Source organism: Silurus meridionalis, chromosome 4 (genome assembly GCF_014805685.1).
Source record: "Silurus meridionalis isolate SWU-2019-XX chromosome 4, ASM1480568v1, whole genome shotgun sequence".
Taxonomy (NCBI): Eukaryota; Metazoa; Chordata; class Actinopteri; order Siluriformes; family Siluridae; genus Silurus; species Silurus meridionalis.
Genome location: NC_060887.1, coordinates 16,526,939 through 16,550,173, shown reverse-complemented (window position 1 = coordinate 16,550,173; position 23,235 = coordinate 16,526,939). Strand labels below are relative to the sequence as shown.

Genomic DNA, 23,235 nt, shown 5'->3' with positions numbered 1-23,235 from the left:
AGGCTGGAATGCAGGCTGTAGAACTGCCAAAAGTAAGCGCCCTCTCAGCCCACACTGGACAAGCGATGCCAACGGGCAGCTGATAAAAGCGCATTGCTTCAAGAGGATGCATATTACCTTTGCTGTAAGATTGGAAAGGCCATTAGAGGCTGGTTTTCAGCAGTTGGGCCTACAGTACATTAGGGCAAAAGATGACTATGAACTGAATGCATGCAACTTCTTAAGTATAACTCGTGAACACCAAATCTGCTGGATAAAGCCGGTGAAAAAATATCAAACGCAGCTCTAGTTATTAAATCCCAACAATCGTCACAAAGCACTAAACAGTGTTTAGTAAGGTACAGTCCTCCTCTTTACTGCATCCAGGATGCATCCAACCTGTTGTAAAATCATTATATATTACACACACATCTCATGTACACACACACACACACACACACACACACACACACACACACACACACACACAAATATATACACAAAGTGTTTTGGCTAACCTGTCTTGTGAAGTGAGGGATGAACACTAAACCAGAGAGATGAGTTCGTCCAAGCTAAACCAACAGGGAGATCAAGTGGAAGTGCAGCTAAAGTGTTTTTACTTTTCATTACACTGCTCTTGTGTGTTGCCAATTTCAAGGTTGGCTGGTGCTTTAAAATGAATGCCTGAGCTGCTTGAAATGAGGCTGAGGGTAAAGAAGATCAACACTCCCTATTAGAATTTTCTAAAATTCAAAAAGAAACCACTACTATAAAAAAAAATATTTGGGCATTGATCATGGAAATTTCCAGCCCTTGGTGACTTGATTTACATTGTTTTTAACTTCTTCACTGTTTTGTGGTAGCAGAAAACTAATCTGTTGTACTGCCATCAGCACACTTCTCAAATGTAATCATCAGTTCCATCGTTTTAGTTGCTCATTATGAAATAATGTAGGATGCCATTTGTCACAGGTTTTTTTTTTTTTTTTTTTTTTGAATGAGTGGAAATTGATGAGTAACCAAAATTACCTTTGGGGTTCAAGAGAATTGGTACTGAAAATGGAATTTTTTTTTACAGCACTATGCATAGTTTTAATAAGTGTATAGGTTGGAAAAAAGGAGCTCTAATGCTCTAGTTAATACACTGTACACACTGTATGCGTGTATGTATGCGTCTGGTATTGGACTAGTTGTGAAAATTAGATGTCCAGCATCTAATCTGAGCCTTCAAGAATAAAAAAATAAAAATAATAAAGCTGGACAGGACTATATAGTTTCAGAAGTACATTACTGATTGTATGACAAAGAAACAGGGATGTAAAATATAATACTTTAATATACAGAGACAAATCCTTCAGACACTATAATATATAATTTATATACAGTTTGGGTAAACGCATTGTGTGTAAACACCAGTCATGTGCACATCATTTTTTGTCTTTCTCCAGAACCCAGTCGATCACCTGTAGAGTCAGAGAGGACTGAAGTAAATGACCGTGTTATGACTATATAAAAATGATTAAATAAATTCACAGGACTGTTAAGATTTTGGAAGGGGGGGGGGGTAGAAACAACACCACCGTGCTGATTAGTAAATGTTTAAGTGTGAAGCTGATGGACACTTTACCTGCTTGGCATTTCGACCAGCTGCTTTTTTCATTTCGTCGTGAAGACCCCGTGATGTTTTCAGGTCCTGTTTTATAATAGACCACAGTTAGAAGTCAAGCTTGTGTAAGTAATGTCTTAGCATACATCATGACAAAGGATATAGAAACTGAATGACAGACTAGTGTGTAAAAACTGTATGTATCTGAAATAGCATTTAGAAAATAAATTTTTAATGCCACATAATTTAATCACTGTTTAGATCAAACATAAAAACAGTGAATTTAAAACAGTGAATTAGCATACAGGATTAAGACTAACTTTATTCAAAGCATTAAGTACAGAGATGTGTTTTTGTTAGTGTAGGTAGTGTAAATGATGCAAATACTGTAACTCGGTTGTAATTTCCCATAATTCTAAAGGAGAATGGAAACTGTGCATCACAGAACAACCTTCAATGATGATAAACTTCAACAGTGGATAAACTTTGACTCACAGCGCTGATTAATGTTACTAATAATCGTGTTTCATGTGTCGCGTATAAATCCAGCCTGCAACCTCAAATTCTACTCATCACATACCTTCAGATAAAGCTTTGATACATCAAACAGTCTTTGACTACAGGCCTTGAAGCACTTGTGCTCGCTGGTGATGCCATAGTGCTTCAGTGTCTTTGCAACCACCTCCTTTAGCATCTGGGGGAATAAAAATAAAAGCCAAAAGACACATACATAAGATACACACGCACAAACCGCGCAACAAAGACTGCATACCTGCTGTACAGGAAGAGCCTCACACACCCACTTATCACTGAGAACACCAATGTGATTACACTGTAGTATTCTGATCAGCACTGATAATGTAGTGACAATTCAGCCGTCTAAATGCAGCCTCAGTAATAATCAGTGTGATTAAAACCAAATATTATTCCTGAAGTGGTGTGTGTGTGTTTTCTCACTCGATTGTGTTTTTGTGAGCGTGACTCCGTCTGGCCCTGGATAGCTTTCTGGCTGGCTGGAGGCTCTTTGGAACTTTCAGCTCCTAAAGCAGAGCGTCTGGTTGAGGTGGAGGAGGAGGAGGAGAGAGAACGGCCTGAATGTTGCTGTAGAGCTCTCACAGCTGGATGTCTACCACTACCTCCACTGCACTGAGAGCCCAGAGACTCACTGCTCTCCGACCTGGCCAACCTGTGTTTAAAATTAAATATATAAAAATAAATAAATAAATACTTCATAGTGAAACAGATGAAAGAAAGAAATCTTGGGTTGTTATGCCTGTTTATTATGCAGATACTTTTTAATATGCATTTCTTCAATTAAAAAAAAAAAATAAAAATTAATTAATTTTAGCAACTCTTAAACTTTCCCCCATTTACAGTTTCAGCTGCACGTCACTTTGGATTCAAACTTCAGCCTAATGAGCAACTGTAGTTATTAAACCAATTCAATTGGCCTTGAAACGCGTCAGCACGAGCGTTACTGGCCTTGCCTTAATGTTTACTTAATTACCACAGCATTTCAAGACATCAATGCAAACTATAATCGGAACACAAGAGGCATATAAGCTGCTTTATAAACGCATCAATAAACCGAGCACAGACCGGATGCGAGAAGTCGTGCATATGGCGTTTACAAAGAAAGCAGATTCGCGAAGACACAAACGCGCGTCATTTGATGTTGCGGTCTCCATTCACTAAATGCATCCAATACATACCTGCACTCGGTCATATCATAAAGGCGAAAATAGGTGAAGCAAAGTGTGAAATAAGGCAGAATAATGTCTCCACACACTGTTGAGGAGTTCAATGGAGAGGCTAGTGCTTGCAAAACATCTGGAGGGTGATATTGAGACAGCACTCAAATGTGCTCCAAGCAGACCACTTTCAGCAGGAAACAAATGAGGAGAATTTATCATCCGTTATGGAACATCCCCTAATAGAGTCACTGCTTTGATCTATTTTTCAGCACCCGCAAAGTCTAAAAATAAAACGAGCAAGTTCTATTAAACCGTGCGGTTTAATAGAATCGCCCCCACAAAATACCAAACGGCTCAACGAGTGATTAATGAGGTCAATGGTTAATTCATCATTTAAGTAAGAGAGTGATCCATGCTGAAAGCGCGAACCTTTTCTGCTGGTGTGTGCGTGTGTCTGGTTCACGGGAGCGCCGTTTGAGACGCAGTTGTTCGCTGTGTGCGGCTTCTCCGTCCGGGGCGCTGGCGGGTTCAGAGGGCGAGGGAGTAGGTGCGGGCATGGGGCTCAAAGCCATCAGCACCGGGCATGGCTCCTTACAGCACGTAGTCTGGGTCTCGAAGCGTATTAGCCGCGATTGCAGGCGTGCAAATCCACAGTCTCTCTCCAGAGCCTTTCGCTCGTCCAAGCAAAACCTGAACAGACGCACAAAGAGGGAGGATTAGGAATAAAAAAAAAAAAAAAACACTCGCTAATGAAGTGAACGAATGGCTGATGATATATGCGTGGGTTTACACTCACTCTATGCCATGGTAGTGGGCGTTAGCTGCTTGCCTGAACTGGAGCCTGGTCACTTTTCTGGGAGTGAGATCAGGCGACAGCTGGAACGCACCATCCCTACGCACATTGTATGAAAATATCAAGAATAAGGCATCCAATTCAGACTTCGCTGCAGTTAACAAAAACACAGCCATAAAACACTTATATAAGAGTCACTTACAGCAAGCCTTCAGTAAATCACAGGGAATTGATTGCAATTGCACATCGACAGTCTGTTAAGGAAACGACGACGAAAGGCAGATCAGCGAAGGGGCCATAAAATGTGTCGAGTGAGGGGGATATGCAGGCAGCCAGATGGAGGTATTAAGTGGATGTTTAAAAGGTGCCCGCTGAATCCTTTTGACTTATAGAACAAGAACAGATTAGTCTAGACGTGGTACATTTTGTGCCGCAATGCCATCTGGCTGAGATACAAGATCTGGACTGCTAGTTAGACACATTCATGTACTGAGTTTATTTAAAAAGGTCTTAACCTTTAGAATGAGCACCTATTCAGTGGCCTTCACAATCCCCAGTTCTAAATCATGTGATGTGGTAGAACAAGAACTTCGTGCACCTGATCAAATCTGACAAACGTGTGATGCGATCATGTCAACATGGACCAGAATCTTAATAGCTTGTGGAATCCATGTAGAGACACTGCACCATGGCTACTAAAGCCGAACCCTCTGAACTACTCACAGGCGGTGTGGGGTGGTCACCGAACTCCCCCTTTCCAACTGCTACCCACTTCAAAAACCGGCATTCTTTTTGCACCACCATGTATCTGTGCAGTTTTACCAACCGATACTTTTAATGCAAAATTTACTTAAAAAAGTTGTGATCAACAGATATACTATTTTAGAAGTAGTTATAGTCTGATGATGCATAGCTTTCATTATATATCATAACAGAATTATTGTATTATGCACTAATTGACCGATCATCGAATAAAATGTAATTCATACTTTTTTTGTTAGGTATAAATCTGACTATTTGACATATTTGCTATATATCAAGTGTATAAGAAAAATAAATAAATGAAAACTTTCAGCTTCTCCCATTAGGGGTCGCCACAGCGGATCATCCGTATTCGTGATCCGCATGTTTGATTTGGCACGTTTTAAGCTGGATGTCCTTCCTAACGCAACCCTCCTCATTTATCCGGGCTTGGGACCGGCACTAAGAGTGCACTGGCTTGTGCAACCCTAATGGCTGGGGTTGGTTCCCTGACTGGGGATTGAACCCGGGCTGCATCGGTGAGAGCGCCGCATCCTAACCAGTAGACCACCAGGGAACCCTTGCATAAGAAAAATAAATAAATAATAAAAATTCAGATTTATTGATTTTTGTCTTTTTTGAGCATGCTGTATGCCTCCCTCCATTCTGATACACTTTAAATCGAGCTTGTGCTGAAAAATCATCGTCAGACTGTTTTGACATTGCAAATTTGCACTTTAACTTTTAAAAAAAAAAAACCAAACAGTATATTTTTAAAGGATCTGAGGGGGAAAAAAAGCTCTGAAATACAAAGAGATGTGTATTCATAGCGGTAAATAATCAAAACCATTTTTTGCCAGACTTTTTGACATACGTGTCACCCTGATGTCATCCCTTCACTCACTCACTCACACAGACAAAAAAACATAAAAACAAGATCAGTGAAAAACAAAAGGACTAAGCAGATGAACACTGATGATCCTGAGTTATGAAACGATCTGTAAAGATCATGCAGCCCATGGAGCTTGTTTATCAAATTCCTAATTAAGAGATTTCTACACGCTCCTCTTATTGGATTATCGGAATAATGAAGAACTGGTCCTGACACTGTGTTAACCCACAAATATACAACACTTACAGAGGCTGCAGCCTGAAGCTTCATTAATTATGCTTAAACGATTTGCCGAACCTTCGCTTATTTATAAAGTGCTCACTGAAAGCTGCATCAAACATAACTCTAGAGTAATGCTATTGAAAATGCTTAAGCGCTCCACTCAGGATTGCACCAACGGGTATAAAAGTGTTATTTATACATGTTAAAATGATCCGAATGCTATTTAGATTCTTGAGAGAATCAGAGTTGTGTTGAGAGAATCTCTGCAGTTATGTTCCAACTGCACCACCCAATTATCACCAGTCCTCAGCTGCAACACAGCCACTTGCCTTCTGGTGTGATATTTGGCACGTTTCAGTGTTTATGTGGAACTTACCCTCTGAGGACAGAGAGAGGTTGGAGTTCTCCACTTGGTAGGCCATCAGCAGTGAAGTGCTTAAGCAGCTCTCGTGCATCCAGTGGAGCAGAAACACTCTTCTGGGCATCTTTAGGGCCCATGAGACAGTCTGAAGAGCCAGTGCTGAAGAGACTAGACCTGGAGAGGTTGCAAAAACATGTGCTCTGAACAACCTGACAACAATCAGACACTACTTCAGCACCTTAAAAGCAGAAATATCTGGAATTTTTTTTTTTTTACATTTAATTAATCATGAATTCTATGGTTTTACATATTATAATAGAATCATAGGTTTTAAAACTAGGTAAGTACAACCTCAGATGAACAACACATCACATTTATTTTTACGAAAACCTACATGAAGAATCCATGTGTAAAAAACTAAGTACACCATTGCTGCTTTTCTAACAATTAAGAGGCAGCCAAATACCCTTGACTAACTGAATATCAGCAAGTGTGACCACCTTAACCAAGGGTTAGATTAAATTAGATTAGGTTAGATTCAACTTTGTCATTGTCCAAGGTACATGTACAGAGCCAATGAAATGCAGTTAGCATCTAACCAGAAGTGCATAGATATATTTACATATATATAAGGCCATTTCCAAACAATTTAAAGCTCATCATTCTACAGAGAGGAGCATCATTCACAAGGAGAAAACATTCACGACCGAGCAAGTTCACCCCGAGGTGGGACTGTGCAGTGCTCAGAGAAACTGCAAAAAAACCCTGAATTATATCGAAAACTCTACAGGCATCCATTAGCATGGTAAATGTGAAAGTTCATGACAGTACCGTTTGCAAAAAAAGAAAAAGAACAAATATGGTTAGGGTTGCCAGGAGAAAGCTTCTTTTAAAGAAGAAAATGAGAGCATTTTTACAAAATTGCATCTCAACAAACTACAAGACTTCTAGATCAATGTTCTTTGGACAGACAAGACCAAAGTGGAGATGTTTGGGAATAATGCATAACACCATTTTTGGTGAAAACCAAACACGTCTGTCTGAGGGGTGGTGTTTGTGATGATCACCACCTCACTAGGGGGGATTAAGGACCTGGACAACTTCCAGTCATTAAGATGACCATGAACTCCAAAGTATTCTAGAGTTAAAAGTGAGGCCATGTTTCCGAAATCTAAAGTTTGCCCGAAATAGGGTCATGCAACAGGACAATGATCCAATGAACACCATAAAACTGACAACAGAACGGCTTCAAAAGAAAAGAATCAAGGTGTTGCACGTTCTCAGTTAATGTCCAGACCTCATCCTGTTTAAAATGCTATGGTTGGGCATTAACACAGCGGTGTATAAACAAACGCTCGCAAACCTCCATGAACCTGAAAGAAATGTGAGCCAAAATTCCTCCACTATGCTGTAAGAGTCTGATGAGGTCAATACATGAATAAAGAACCTGATTACTTTAAGAAAGTTATTTATCTTAAAAGGTGGTTCTACAAACTAATGAATCATAGAGTATTTTTTTTTTTTTTTTTTTTTTTTTTTTTTTACACATGGCTTCTCCATTTTGGCCTTATTTTGGGAAAATACATAATGTGAATGTTGTTCACCTGAGTTTGTGTTTGCATAATTCTAAAACCCAATAAGGACCAGCTTATGATGTCCTGATACTTAAAACCACAGAATTCAGAAAGGGTGTACTTTCTTTTTCACATGAACGTAGTTAATCAAAACCAGCACACAGGCACAGCCGCAAAAATGAAAAACAGTGTAACTCAGGTGGCAGTGTGATAAAGAGTGACACAAAAAAACAGTGTTTAAGGCTCTGGGTTTCTGATCGGAAGGTCAGGGTTTAAGCCCCGCGACTGCAAAGCTGCCACTCTTGGGTCCTTGAGCAAGGCCCTTTACCCTCTGTGCTCCAGGGGCACTGTAACATGACTGACCCTGTGCTCTGACCCCAGCTCCTAAACAAGCTATGTAAAGAAAGGATTTTTACTGTGCTGTAATGTATATATATTACAACACTACTCTACTCTATTCTATATTGAAACCTTTTTTACTTTTCTTGAAAACAAAGTTTTTTTTAGTAACACATCTTTCTTGCCAAAGCAGAGTTCTAACATTTGCTGCACTTACAATTTATTAAATGAATTGCTATTCATGTGGAGCTTTTAACAATGGATATTGTCACAAAGCCGGAACAGGAACCTGGATATAGAGTTAAATTTATCCCTAACGAGCAGTCCAGAGGCAGAAAAGAAAAAGAAAAAAAAAATTCCAGAGACCACATGAGGAAGACACTTGACGAGAAACCAGATACAAAAGGGAACCGCCATCTTCCTCCTGGCAAAAAATGTATTTCCTTTAAATTCTTGCATTTAAGCATATGGACACACCTTTTCATAAATCAGACCACAGGCTTGCAGGATGGTTCAACTCTGTGTTAAGTTCTTTGATTTAGCTCACTGGAATGAACAAAAGTCATTTTTTATAGATGACATTCTTCTGTGCATCCTAATACTTAAACCTCAAGGGAATTTTTAGGACAAAGATAATTAAAAACAAAAATAAATTTGAGAATATTTGAAAAATTTGTCAGAACAAACAATCTTTCCTACGAACCAAGTGGAAAAACCTACCAGCGTCGCCACGAAAGCCTCCAGAACAAAATGTTCTAGTTCTAATATTGGAAAAGAGCACTATAAATATTTACATATTGGACTAGAACAGCTTCTAGAAAGAAATGTATTGCACATGCTCATGAAAAATCTGAGATTGTAAAACGTTGAGGCTGAGAAATACAGATAAGGACATAAGACACACGTTTCATGAACTTGAAGTGGTGTCAAGCGAACAATGGAGTTTTACCTGTTTTTGTGCCGGATCTTCTGTGCGTTTTCATAGTTTCGAAGAACACTTCTCTCTGGCGGTTCCGAGTGTGCGCTGTGCTTATTGTCTGCTACAGGACAACAAAACCAGACACCTTGAAATCTGAACACGCAAGCATAAGAGCAGGTGATTCGGTTACTGCCAGAACGCTGATGATTACCTCCTATAACTGAAGCGTGGTTCTCCTTCTCTCCTGGCGCACATAAAACTCTGGGCTGCATCTTCAGATATTGTTCTCTGGCCAGACGCAGCAGAACCCTCAGGTCATTTAGCGGCACAGCTGCAGGCTTCTGTGCCTCCTCTCTTCTTCCTGTGCACACAGACCGGTAAATCACATTCCAGTCTATAATACTACATATTCAACCATTACACTGTCCAACATACAGCCATGGCACAAATATGAGTTTTCATAAAGTCTGTTGCCTCGGTTTTTATGAGGGCAATTTGCATGTACTCTACAATGTTATGAAGAGTGATCAGACGAATTGCAAGTAGGAGCAAAGTTAATTGCGAAGTCTTTCTTTGCCATGCAAAATGAACTTAATCTCCAAAAAAAAAAAAAAAAACGTTTCCACTGCATTTCAGCTCTGCCACAAAAAGACCAGCTGACGTCATATCAGTGATTCTCTTATTAACACGGGTGAGAGTGTTGACGAGGACGAGGCTGGAGATCACTCAGTCATACTGATAGAGTTAGAATAACAGACTGGAAGCTTTAAAAAGAAGCGTGGTGCTTGAAATCATTGTTCTGCCTCTGTTAAACATGGTTACCAGTCATCCTTACGTTGCACAAAAAGGGAGTTACAGGCAATGCTAGTAAGATTGCACCTAAATCAACCTTTATCGGATCATCAAGAACTTCAAGGAGAGAGGTTCAATTGTTGTGAAGAAGGCTTCAGGTCACCGAAGAAAGTCCAGCAAGGGTTAGGGCCAGGACCTGGTCTCCTAAAGTTGAATCAGCTGGGGAATTGAGGGCACCACTTTTCTGCAAATGGTACAGGGATTGGACTGCTGAGGATTAGAGTAAAGTCATGTTCTCTTTTCGATTGTTTGGGGCATTCAGAGAAAGGTTTGTGCAGACAAAAAAAAAAAAAAGGTGAGCGCTAGCATTAGTCCTGTGTCATGCCAACAGTAAAGCATTCTGAGACCTTTCATGTGTGGGGTTATTTCTCAGCCAAGATGGTAAGCTCACTGTCAATTTTGCCTAAGAATACAGTCATGAATAAAGAATGGTCCAAATACATCCTCCAAGAGCAACGTCTCCCAACCATCCCAGAACAGTTTGGTGACGAACAATGCCTTTTTCAGAGTGATGGAGCACGTGGACATGAGGCAAAAATGATAACCAAATGGCTCAGGGAACAAAACATGGGTCCATGGCCAGGAAACTCCCCAATGGTCAATCCTCAAGAGGTGGTTGACAACCAAAAACCCACATATTCTGACAAACTCCAAGCCTTGATTATACAAGAATGGGCTGCTATGGGTCAGGATGTGGCTCAGACATTGGCAACCTGCCAGGACAAATTGCTTAAAAAAGGAGGTTAACACTGCAAATATGCACTCTTTGCACAAACTTTATGTAATTGTCAAAAAAGAAAGCCTTTGACACGTATGAAATGCTTGTAAATATACTTCAGTAGAGCATAGTAACATCTGACAAAAAAAAAAAAAAAGATCTGAAAACACTAAAGCAGCAGACTTTGAGAAAATTATTGTTTGTCATTCTCTTGTACTACATACTCAGCCAGTGTCCTAATATGACCCAGCCCCAGGTGTATTACTACAGCCTTGCTGAAATTTCTTTAAATGATTCATGACAGCAGGTATATCTTTCACACCACGTTCATTTATAATGATGCCTTAGAAGTTTGCAGTCCAGCATTAAAAAATTAATAAAGAAAAAAAAAAATTGGTGTGTAACAAATCAATCAATCCGATCATATATCTACACAATTACTAAGAGAACAAAACGTATTCATAGGACTAAAGGTGCGTAGGTGTACGTGTTTACATGCAATTGCTTGTGCTGAAAATTCTATGAAAACAAGAAAGAGTTCATGTGAGAGGTCTTCGGTTGCTCAGGTAACCACTTACGGGCACATTCCTGGACGACCTGATGCTGGACCTTGGCCAGCCTCCTCTCCCGCCGCAAGAGGTCATCTCCACAGAGACGGGGCAAAGACTGTAGCCAATCAGCAATCTCGGTGCCTGTTAAGAGAGTGAGAAGGTAATGGAGTTCGCAACCTTCCCAGTCATGTTCTCGCAGACAAATTCATAGAAGCAGCGAGTTTGTTCTGTGTACTTTTAAAAAAAAAAAAAAAAAATATATATATCTGTCTAGCTTCTGATTCACAACAGTCATTATAGATCTCAGTAAGGCAGAGAGTGAAACATTGCCTGCTAGAAAAATACTAAACTGAGGATTATTATAGTTCAGAATCTGGATAATAGTAAATGTCAGTGTATTCTTAGTCTTATCAGTTAATTAGTCATACAGTCATATATTAGTCAAATCAGTCATATAATCAGTCAAATCAGTCATATAATCAGTCAATCATTCATATAATCAGTCAGTCAGTCTTACATCAGTCAATCCTCAGTCATATATCAGTCATAGATCAGTCATAGATCATCCAATCAGTCATAGATCAGTCAATCCTCAGTCATATATCAGTCAATCCTCAGCCAATCCTCAGTCCATCAGTCATACATCAGTTTGGTTGTAGAATAACTGTGCTTTGAATTAAAGGTCAAAATATAATACAACTGGCTGAAACCTGGCTACATCTCTCTTAATGTAACCCAAATCAGTGCTTCAGAGAAAGACATCACTAGGTGTCAGTGTAGATGTGCCTGTGTGTATCACTCTACATCTCTTCATTTAAAAAAAATGGTACTGCTGATTTATTTCTTAAACATTTTTAGAAGTAAAGTAAGGTTTCATATGTAATAAGGAGCATCAACATATTAATATCCTGTTATTAAATCATTATAATCCACACTGGCAAGCCCCTGTATCTATTTTGGTGTGTATGAGAGAAATATAAAGTGAGAGGTAAACAATTTAAAAATAATAAAATCTGGTATTTCTATATCCAAATACACTTCTGGTTATAGTAGCATTAGTGACTGGCACAATCTCTTGATTACAGTAGGAAACTACGAGCGAACCCACGCCTCCACTGAAGAACAGAACAGCGTTACCTCGACAAACGTCTCCAGCAGCGATCTTAACACTTACACACATCAAGAGCACAAAGTGCTTTTCAGTGCTTTACTGAACCCAAAACCAGCGCATTGCCATTACACGTTAATCAACGAAGAAAAAAAACTGCACGCCCACACACGCCTTCAATTCTCTCCACACATGTCTAATGATATTTTAAGTCAGATTTAGTTACATCGGTACGGTGCTCATTTCAGACCTTGTTTTATAAGAAATACTTCAGTCCCACTGAAGAAAAACTAGTCTCCATCAAGTTTTGGTGCACACCATGAAAATAAGTATTTATGTGTTTGCTAAGGTCCAGCTGACCTCATGTGCTGCCGGATTGTGGAGGGATTTAAATCCAGCTCTAATGAGGAAGCAAGCTGCAATTATGCAAGTGTTGCAACATACAAATTGAAGAGCAGCCACTACTTAACAATCCCACGCCCTCACCCTGCTTAAACTTTAATGTTTTGTATTGTTACAAGCTGAAACTGCAACAGAAGAGGAAGAAGAATAGCAATGTCAGTGCCTTTGACATGTTGATGGCAGACGGAACGGTTTGAAAGTTTTAGACACTGTGAATCTCCTGGGATTCTCACACAACAGATTTTAGATGCCCTTAAAAAGAATTCAGTGGGTGACAGTTCTGCACGGAGAAACACCTTGCGGATGAGGAAGGCCAGCGGAAAAAGCCTAGAATGGGTTGAGCTGACGAAGTTTACACCCCTGATAAGCAGAAAAGCATCTAAAAATGTGCAACGCGTCAAACCTTGAGGCATATGGACTACAGCCACAAAATACAATTTTCTTATACCAATACAAAAGATATCTTCTTCTTTTGGCCCCCCCACATCTGCCTCTACATCTGCCTCTGTCGCACCAACTACCTGCATGTCTTCCTTCACCACATCCATAAACCTCCTCCTTGGTCTTCCTCTTTGCTCCTTCCTAGTGGCTCCATCCTCTGCATTCTTCTACCAATGTACCCCATGTCCCTCCTCTGCACATGTCCAAACCATCTCAATCTCGCCTCCCTCACCTTGTCCCCTAAAATGTCCTACATGCACTGTCCCTCAAATAAACTCATTTCTAATCCTGTCCATCGTCGTCACTCCCAACAAAAACCTCAAAAACATCTTCAGCTCTGCTACCTCCTGCTCCACCTCCACTGTCTCTAAACCATAAAACATCACAGGTCTCCCCACAGTCCTATAAACTTTCCCTTTCACTCTTACAGATACTCTTCCATCACAAAAGGATTATTATTATTTTTTTTAAGAAAATGAAAGTTTTTGAACTGAAGCACGGTTTAACAAAAAAAATCCCTAAAAAAAAAACAGCTAAGGAATAAGGTATAGAGTAAAAATATGAGAAACGAGAAACCTTTTTCAAATTCAATTCAGATACAATGTTTTCTCGTTTCTGAATTTTTCAGAGGATTGCCATCTCAAGCTTAAGCAGCAAATCACTAAAACTAGGAATTTGTAGCAATCGTATAGTATGCACAGGATTACAGTGAACTTGTGCTTTAGACCAGACGATGTTGAGATGCTTTTTTTGCTCTTTTTGTAAAGATTAGATTTTCTCTAACCTTCCAGCTCAAATCAGTTTGCTCAGTGAGGTCAAGTTTAAGTAGGTAAATACAAAGAATTGGATATTACTGTACATATCTACAAACGATTGCTTTATTTCAAAATATATGTTTAATCTATGGGAAATGTGTTTACATGGTGACATGCTCACATGTTAAACTACACTGAATCTTACCTGAGGATAATGAACCTTTATCCTGTACAAGTCTGCTGATCCTTTTCAGTGTAACTGCGCCATTAATCTGACTGGCGGAGTGTATCAATCGTGCTTTGCAGCCGCCTGTCTCAGAGCCCTGAACCAAGAGAAGATAGTGGCCTTTCTCTCCTTTCACCTTGACATCAGGAGCTGAGAGAATCGGAATCAGAGTTGATCAGAAACACACTGTCCAGGGAGTATTTATGCAGATTCACCATGTCGATTCATTCAGATTCATTAGAACGGTTATAATATGTAAATCACAGCATGCTGCAGTAATACAAAGGTTCAATCACAGTTTCACTCTGCATTCAATTACACTGTTCAACCAGCAGGAGATTTACAATAAGCACCATTGTCATAAGGCGGTTGGGAGTGTGCATTAATGGAATATAATTTATGGTTGCGTGCAGTGTATGACTGATGATTATGTATGGGTTATTTTTGTTTTTAAAACAAAGCAATTTAGACTGCAGAAAAAGGTAAATATATATGATCCAGATAAAAAATTTAATAAAAAAAAAAAAAAGGTGCAGGTTCATACCAGAAAGGGTTTTTGGGCATTTGGCCACAAAATCCCTCCATTTGGAGGCACTGAGCTGAGAAGCTGGAGGAAAGGCTTCAACGCTCACCACACAGGAAAGAGAGAACAGAGCCCCGACCTGCCAAAAAACAACAACAAAACAAAAAAACTTGCTAACACACAAATCACACACACATTATTCAGTGATTGGATGCAGAATAACAAGCTGGATAGAAAAATAGGCTGTGTGTATATTTTTATATTTATAGTTACCTCTCCGCGTAGAGCTCGGAGCTGCTCAAACAAAAGCTTGGCTTTGGCGGATATGCTGGACAACGCACTGGATATTTAAAAGTCAAGACAAAATTTGGCAATTTCTCAAAGCTAGGATATACTAAATCTGGAAAACTGACACCCATGAAAGAGTCTTACTGCAAGTCACTAAATAAATGATCAGTGATTCCTAGACAGTTCGCAAACAGACAATAACTCATACTTTTAAATATAAGCTCATACCATCAATATAGAAAGACAGAAATAACTATAAATAGCTAAAAAAAAAAAAAAAAAAGTAACTCGACATTTTTTTGGAAGAAGAATACAAGGCAAAGCAGATAAAGGATACAGCTCAAATTCAGTGGAGGAAAGAAAGATCACAGGAAGATCTGCCACTCGTACTAACTGGATCAGCTCCAGCACTGGTTGGTAATACTGAAACACCTGTGTGGGAGACCAAGTACATTATGATATATAATCATTATGAAAATCCCATTCGATTTTATCTATCGGAAATAATTAGTATTAAATTGCTAATAAATGCAGAGGTGTTTGCTTTCATATGCGGGGAGAAAGTCCAGCCGGAAAACACAAAGAGAAGGGAAACCGGGTTCAAATAACCACCATGAAAGCGGCCGACAAAAGAAAGTGATACTGTATGTGGCATGTTCTGAAACTAGAAACATGGTGATTGATGTGCTTTAGTGTCTGCCCCCTCGGCTGGCTCTCAGACGTGATCCTACGCCTCCTCCTCCTTCTCTTCCTGCATTCTGTCTGTACTGCTGAAATCCCTCAAAAAGATCAGCGCCGTTTTAGCGCCGCTCTAAACGCTCATGCCATTTGATGGGTTTAATAAGCGAGTATTGCCTCATCCTTCAATAAACCTTCATTTAGATCCAAACATTGATGCAGGCTGCAGGCAGGGAGGAGTGAAGATAAGCAGATTTAAAATGTGAGAAACAAACAGTATTCAGCATTTCTAGAGGGGAAACAAAACATGGATAGCTGGGTAAATGCAGAATACTGAAAGGAATAGAAAAGAAAGAGGAAAAAGGGAAAACAAACAAAAACAATAACAGAAAAAAAAAACCCTGATGAGACGCCACAACTTTTTACTGGCGAGTTTAAAAGAAAAGCCTGAATGGCAGGATGTTCGTGCTGTTATTCAATCAAGTCGATCAATACGATACTATGCAATATATAAAATGTATAAAATGTATACGGTTCCCAATTTACAAACCTTCCGCTTTTTGGATTTTGTGCACCATTTATTGTAAACTGAGACTGTTTTGTACAACAGTACCAGAAGATCAATCATTTCTGGAAACACTGAAACATGGTACCAACACATCCAGGCTACAGTCAAAGGCATCCAAACCCCTTTTTTTCTTTCCTATTCCAATATTTAATGCGAGTGTTAACTGACCTCCAGCTGCATGATTTTATGCATTACGCTGCTCTTATTATACACTGGCTGATTGGATAACTGTGTGAATACAAAAGGAGCTGGAAATGAATGTTGACCAAAAAAAAAAAAAAGACATTAGTGGAAATGTAAAACGATAAAAGATAATAGCAGTAAATAATGGTAATGCTTCAGCCAAATGGAAATGCTTCACTGACTGGAGACTCCTGCAAAAACCTAACAGCAAGCAGAAATAAAAATGTGTGTTTCTGCGGTTTAATTTAACAGAGCGCATAACAATAGAACTGAATTACAGCAAAGAGCTTGTTGCGTTCCACCTACGGCTACATCTCATACTATTATTCTATTGAAATTAAGTCTCCCCCCCACCACAAAAAGAAAACCAGATTATAGAAGAAGAAAAAACAAAAAACAAAATGCTCTCCTTCCAGATTTCATCAAACTGAAGTGTCATTGTCTGCAATTTGTAGACCGGCGCCTGCTCTCTCTTCTCTCCGTATGAAACCATCTCGTACAATGTGATCTCAGCAGCATATAGAAGGTAATGCCTCAAACTCAAACACAGAAATACATGGAAGAATTAGTTCTTAATGCATGTCGCACTAATAACGCTCATAAAGATGGCGGGAGCAGCAGGGGAAGTTAATGACACTAATCAGTGAGGAGGGCAGTAAATCTTCACGTGCACAAGGCGAGCCCTAGGTAAACAGCCCACGGGGTGCAATCTGCTCCGTCAGAGTCCGTGGCCCCCCTGATTCATCCACAGCGGAAAAACTCATTACTGCTACATTCCACACTCTCGCTTTTATGACAGGGCGAGAAACAGAAAGAGATAGAGACGAGTGAAGAGAACGAAAGTGCAAGAGAATAACAGAGACAGCAAGCAGACCGAAGAGAGAAACAGAGGAAGAGAAAAAGCTTCCACGTAAGAGGTCTAGGACAATCAAATATGAGCAACTGAAGACATGCTGCACATGTACAAGAGCAATAAGAACAGCACAGATAATCAACTGTTATGAGACGGCAAAACATGCAGGATTTACTGATTTACTGATTCACTTTCAGTTCTTTATCTCCAGAGCAGTTTTAAATACAGGTCATGAGCCATGAACTAGTGAACAGCAACCCACTAACCCCAGCAAAGTATTTAAGTGGACTAAATATATTACAATTAAAAAAATCTAATCAAATTAAAAAAATATATAAATAATAAATAAATACTGTACCAAAGGGGGCAGGGGGTGGGGGGATTCTAGCTACAATGAATATCTACAATGCTTGAGACATAAGGCAGAGTACTGCACACACTTTTTTGTTGTTGTATTTACATTTAGAACAGTGAGAGAAGTATAATTTTATTTAAAAAAAACAACAAAAAAACACCTTTATAATTCTGTTTGAATAAACCCCATCCCCTACGGCTATTTGACCTTGTTGAGTGTTTAAAAATGTGTGTGGTTTCAGTAATGAAGAAGAGAAAGGCAGACCACTTACCTCAGGCTGAATCATGTGGTCAGTGAAGCAGCAGGGGTCCGAGTGTGGGCAGATCATTCGGCTCCAGCCACCACTGCTCTGACGCTTCAAACTGAAACCCTCAAACAGCAGCTCAGAGACCAGCTGCAGCAAACAGGTGAACACACACACACACACACACACACACACACACACACACACACACACACACACACACACACACACACACACACACACACACACACACACACACACACACACACACACACACACACACACACACACACACACACACAAATAATTAATTTCACCAGTCGGACAGACACAAAAAAAAGAGATTTTCTATCTAATACACAACGTCTTATGTTCGATCAGCTTGATTTTGCCTTAAAAGGCTTTTAAAAAGTAAACATGGAGCGTGTAAACATTTTTTTTTCGGTTTGGTTCTTTCGGCTCTTCCAGCCGAACGAGAGTATAAATCTAAAACTTGCAGCCTCACACAAATTGAAGAGTTTCCCCTCCGTCCTCAGAGATCCATTAGTGAAACGGCACTCGCATTAATCACATTTTCTTGTTTTTAATGCAAAACAGGAGCACAGAGTTTGCCTTAACATATAATGTATTTATGCAAAATGTGCATGTATGAAGACAAAACTGCAATTACTAACTAATGCTTTACAAGAAACTTTAAACCACTTAAAATCATCCAGGCTTTTGGAAATGGGGCTTTTTCATCTGCATTTAAGTTAATGTCAGTGTATACACACTCTGGGTGCAGAAAGAAGTCTACAAACGCCTGAAAGACTGACCTTCAAACGATCAGACCTTTCATTCATTCATGTGTGTTTGAAGCATTCCACCATGTCGAACTGTTTATTTTTTCAACTGTAATTTGAGCATCGTTTACATTTACAGCAGCAGCATTTAGCAGAGGCCCTTATTAAGAGCGACGCACAAAAGTGCTTTGAGTCACCATGAATAAATAAATCAACACTGGTTCGCTAGATTACAAACTTAAGACTCCATCAGCCTACAACTCTGTTGAGTGAATTTGTTTGTTTGTTTAATAAATATAAACAAAAGACAAAACAAACCAGAAAAAGTGCTAGTTCACAAATCCTCGTCTTTCCTTAGATCTCATTGCTTCATTTTTGTAAAAACTTGTACTGATCTAGATTTTATTATCTGTTTAAAATGTGTATGTTTACTGAAATGAAAAATGTATACACATTTTTTTTTAAGGTTAAAGTTAAAATAAAAAAGGGACAGAAGCTCTACAGGGGATTATGGTTTCCTTTAGAGATATTTGAGACAAAGGAATACTCAGTTTAAATACATCGAAAATCTGTCGGAATACTGCATAAGTGTGCATGCCTGGTAAAAATATATACTGTATAAAACTACTTGATATTAAAACGGAACAATTCTAATATAAACTCAGCACTACTTGCATCATTAAACACGATAAAAATGTTGTACCAGTGGCCAATTATGATTATTCCATGAGCGCCCTCTGGTGGACAAACACTCAAAATAGAGAATAAGGGTTTTTTTTTTCATTAACCGTGAAGATATTTGCCGAAGATTGGGCGGAGATTTTTAGGGTTAACTAAGAGCAATTCCTCAATGTACGACCGGTACTATTTGTGAGCATCGACCCTCTGTCATTAGAAAAGCTTAGCGTGTCACACTGGGTGCAAAATCAAACTAGAGGAGTTCAGATGATCGTGCATCTCCCACTTATCCTAGAACAAGCTTCATTATTTGCATTCTTTCTGTAGAAATCTTTAGGGCACTGGGTCACCCTGCATGCCACAGTAAGTAGGAAATGTAAAATTACAATGGGTTAATAGTGAAGTGATTGGGATTTTAAATTAACAGATGATGATGTTACCTTCTTCTCTCGGATCAGCAGCCCCCCTCTCCAAAGCTCACCGGCATCGATGCAGCTCTCTACATCAGAGAGAGAACGCGCTCGGCCCGACAGGTACGAGGCTGCTGTTTGCCATCTGAACAAGAAAGACTGACACTGACACTTCTGCTCCTATAAATAGTTTCTATTCATATTTAAAAGAAACTTCTTAAACCATGATATACTTGTAGAGATCAGTGTTCTCAATGTGACATGAAATAGAACTTGAATCTGATACTTCAGTGTCACGGCAAGTGTTTAAACTAGAACTGTGTGACAGTCTGGGAAAAACACAACAATGCACCTGGATACTGGCAAATGTCTGAATTCTGACTTTTAAAAGCTTTAACTTTGCTTGTGACTGAGAAGCATGAAAAGAGAAAGGACACAGGAAAGTCTGACGCTTTTTCTGAAAGGCGTAAAATAAATGGTGCATAGTTTATTTAAGCATCAATCCCAATAGCAATATTTGTGTCTTCTCTGTTCAATGTAAAATGACTTGTTTCTGTTTTATCACGCTGTTATTTGTTTACCAACAAACGTGTTCATAGCACTGCACGTGCGTACGTCGAGGTCACAGCGACGATCCTAAAAGTAAAACATGGATCTGTTACCCTGCACTGTGCTCCATGATGACCGTCATCTGTGCGGAGTGCCAAGCCTGCATGTGCTTCAGGGAGCCGATCGCCGGCAGCAGGTCCTTCATTCCTACTTCACCCTCACACAGCAGAATCACATCCAACAGGAACCTTCCTGTGAATTGCACACACATTTTCTAAAACAACCACTTACTATCCAAAGAACTGGCAATTGCATACGACCCATTATCAGAATTCTTGGTGATTATTTTTATTTGTGACCTGGAGGAGGAAGTTTGTCTGCTAACTGATGAAGAGTCTCAGCTGCTTCCTCGAAAAGCCTAAGAAGAAAAGCCAAGGTGAATTTACACTTCTGCCCCATGCCTGCACTGAATATTGACTCTTGGCTCATGTGTGAAATGGAATAGGAAATGAAATACTGAGGACACACTCCATGTGTGAGGGGATCTCATCAAGCTGGCTCTGCTCCTCTTGCTCTTGCAGGGCGCTGGCACAGCTGTCCACAGGAGAAAGCACACGCTCATCATCATCACCTGGCTGCACACACACCTCATCCCACTCGGAGCTACAGAACTGCCAGACACAACCAGAGGGGAAAAATGATTGACTTGTGTAAACAGTGCAGAATGGACCTTTAAAACAGAACATCTGCACAATCGCGCAGTGAACTAATCGGGCGATCGTGCTGCAGCAACACAATGCATAAAATCCACAGTAACTCAAATGACCACTCTGCATCTGGGCTGAGCAGAAAAGCATCAGAGTGAGTGTCTGTCCAAAGTTTGGAAACACCTAATATTTTATCATTTTTAGACACATAAACGTACCTTTTGTTTAGATGCAACAAACAGGGTAAAAGCACAAGAATTCGACAGTGAATGATTAAAAGGACATTTTGCAGACAGGAGAGTGCAAACTTTTGGACAAAATGTTTTGACGAACGCTAATGGAAAAGATAATATAAGCCAGAGAACAGGAGAGGTGGTGTTTTCAGACTGCCTCACCCCCACAGTCAAGTCGAGTCAAGTTTATTTCTATAGCAGAATTTAAGAGTCAATATTTATCCCTGATGAGCAGCCAGGGGGCGCTGTTACTAGGACAAACTCCCTTAAATGTTCTGAGGGAGAAACCTTGAGAGGAACCAGACTCAAAAGGGAACCCATCGTCATTTGGGTGACATCAAGAGTGTGATAATAGTCTTTAAACAATACAGAACACAATCAAACAGTCAATCGTGGAGGTGGAACAGGATCACAAGGTTAAAAAGAACTATCAAACTAGTGAAGAACACCTTTGCAGGTTTCACAAAAGGCCTGGCAAAGTGTTTCTCCTAAACTTTTGGTGAAACTAACTGTATGAATGCCAAGAATGTGTAAAGCTGTAATTAATGAAGGAATATGAATATTTAATGAATATTAATAAAAGTTTAACATCTGCTTCAACATTAATGTGTGTGTTTGGTCTAATTAAAACCATACCTTTAAATGACCTAGATTGCTGCATATGGACAAAAGGGACATGTAGGTCTTTTAAAAAAAAACAATTAAAGTTTATATAGAGCTGTAATATATTGGAAAAGGGGCTACCAGAGTGTATTCTAGTTTTACTATGTTTCCTTCATATATTGATTCCTAACAGACTGGGTGGTGGATTGCAGATGTGCTCAGGGTATATTTAAAATATTAATTATAATAATTAAAATAAATAAATAGACTGGAAATCATACACTTATTTTACTGCCATTGATAAAGACGTTATCATCATTATATTTGTCAGGTTCACTGTATTAGTAAAAATGAGCATCGGCATTAAGATTGTCCATTTCTAGCAATCTCCATAGAGATTAGGTGCAAATAACGCTAACCATCTAAGACTTTAATTGTTCTCCTTGGATTTACACTAATTGAACATCCTTAAAATATGATAAAATCTGAAATAAATAAATGATCATGGTAGTACGAGGTGAAAATCTGACCTGTGTTGAGCCGTGGGTGGCTTGAATAGCGAAGAACCATTTCGGGGAGGCTGGAGATCCACTCAGAGAGCAAGCTGAAGAGGAAAGACACACTGAGAACGGTACGAGGTGTTCTTACATTATTAACAACACTTCTGAGCAAACCTGTTGTGTACATAATTTTGTTTATTGCAGTCTGATGATACGAACATAGTGGATGATGGAAAAAAAACAAATGACAAAAATAATAACATTTATAATAATAAAAAAGAATAAGAGAATACGTTAAAAATAGATATACATAATGAAAATAACGGATTCGTAAAAATAAATAGAGTGTATACAGTAACACAGCTATTAGGGAGGCACAATAAATAAGGTTTTTTGAATTTATATTTATTAATTTATTTTATCAGCAAATACAGAGTACAACCGGCAGAGGGTGCACAAGGGTCAATAATAATACTGTAATTACCAGGAAAGGGAGAAAGCCGTGATGTGCTCGGAGTCCTGCAAAGATCTTGGAGCTTGTTATAAACCTTTTTTGCAGCTTGGAGCCCTGAAACGCAGGGAAAAAATTGTTGCAAGAAAAAACCAAAACAAATCAATACCACAACACTGTATCCTGTTCACGCTCCACTTTGCTACACTAAGGCAGCTCCTATCCCTTGCCTTCTAGCTAGTAAACCGGTCAGTACTAACATGTGAGTACTTCTTACCATTAAACGATCTCTCTTTTTTCACTTCCAGATCAACCACCACGATAAGTACGTATCTGTCCATAACTCTGTCTCCTGAAATGCATACAAACACATCCACTACATTTCGATCCAACCGAACCAGTCAGAACCAAATTTCCCCGCGTTTTACCACAGCCCTGGTGTAGGCTTAATCCCAAA

General features: G+C 39.4%; 1 protein-coding gene across 2 annotated transcripts; it reads right to left on the bottom strand.

The window, feature by feature from the left end:
- Nucleotides 1-1,297: 1,297 nt before the first annotated feature.
- On the bottom strand, nucleotides 1,298-23,216 carry LOC124385307 (MDM2 binding protein). 2 transcript variants are annotated; one of them, XM_046848556.1, is made up of 22 exons: nucleotides 23,056-23,216; nucleotides 22,812-22,895; nucleotides 22,358-22,431; nucleotides 20,813-20,955; nucleotides 20,644-20,702; nucleotides 20,398-20,536; nucleotides 19,766-19,880; nucleotides 17,893-18,015; nucleotides 15,322-15,416; nucleotides 14,970-15,036; nucleotides 14,718-14,835; nucleotides 14,153-14,323; nucleotides 11,269-11,382; nucleotides 9,332-9,481; nucleotides 9,151-9,241; nucleotides 6,304-6,462; nucleotides 4,076-4,171; nucleotides 3,709-3,969; nucleotides 2,543-2,771; nucleotides 2,166-2,279; nucleotides 1,607-1,672; nucleotides 1,298-1,442 (listed from the first exon to the last, which is right to left on the bottom strand). In XM_046848556.1, the coding sequence occupies exons 1-22, from the start codon at nucleotides 23,117-23,119 to the stop codon at nucleotides 1,407-1,409; spliced, it is 2,568 nt and encodes an 855-aa protein (XP_046704512.1). In that variant the 5' UTR covers nucleotides 23,120-23,216; the 3' UTR covers nucleotides 1,298-1,406. The 2 variants fall into 2 exon arrangements, with proteins under 2 accessions (XP_046704512.1, XP_046704513.1); XM_046848557.1 differs by having other exon boundaries at nucleotides 9,151-9,238.
- Between the last annotated feature and the right edge of the window lie 19 nt (nucleotides 23,217-23,235).

Excerpts from the sequence above, each read along its gene's own strand:
- LOC124385307 (XM_046848556.1), bottom strand. The coding sequence starts at position 23,119 with ATGGACAGATACGTACTTATCGTGGTGGTTGATCTGGAAGTGAAAAAA. Across the intron at positions 19,881-20,397 it reads ATCATGGAGCACAGTGCAGG|ATGGCAAACAGCAGCCTCGT; the intron begins GTAACAGATCCA and ends TTTCTTGTTCAG. Across the intron at positions 1,673-2,165 it reads TATCAAAGCTTTATCTGAAG|GACCTGAAAACATCACGGGG; the intron begins GTATGTGATGAG and ends ATTATAAAACAG.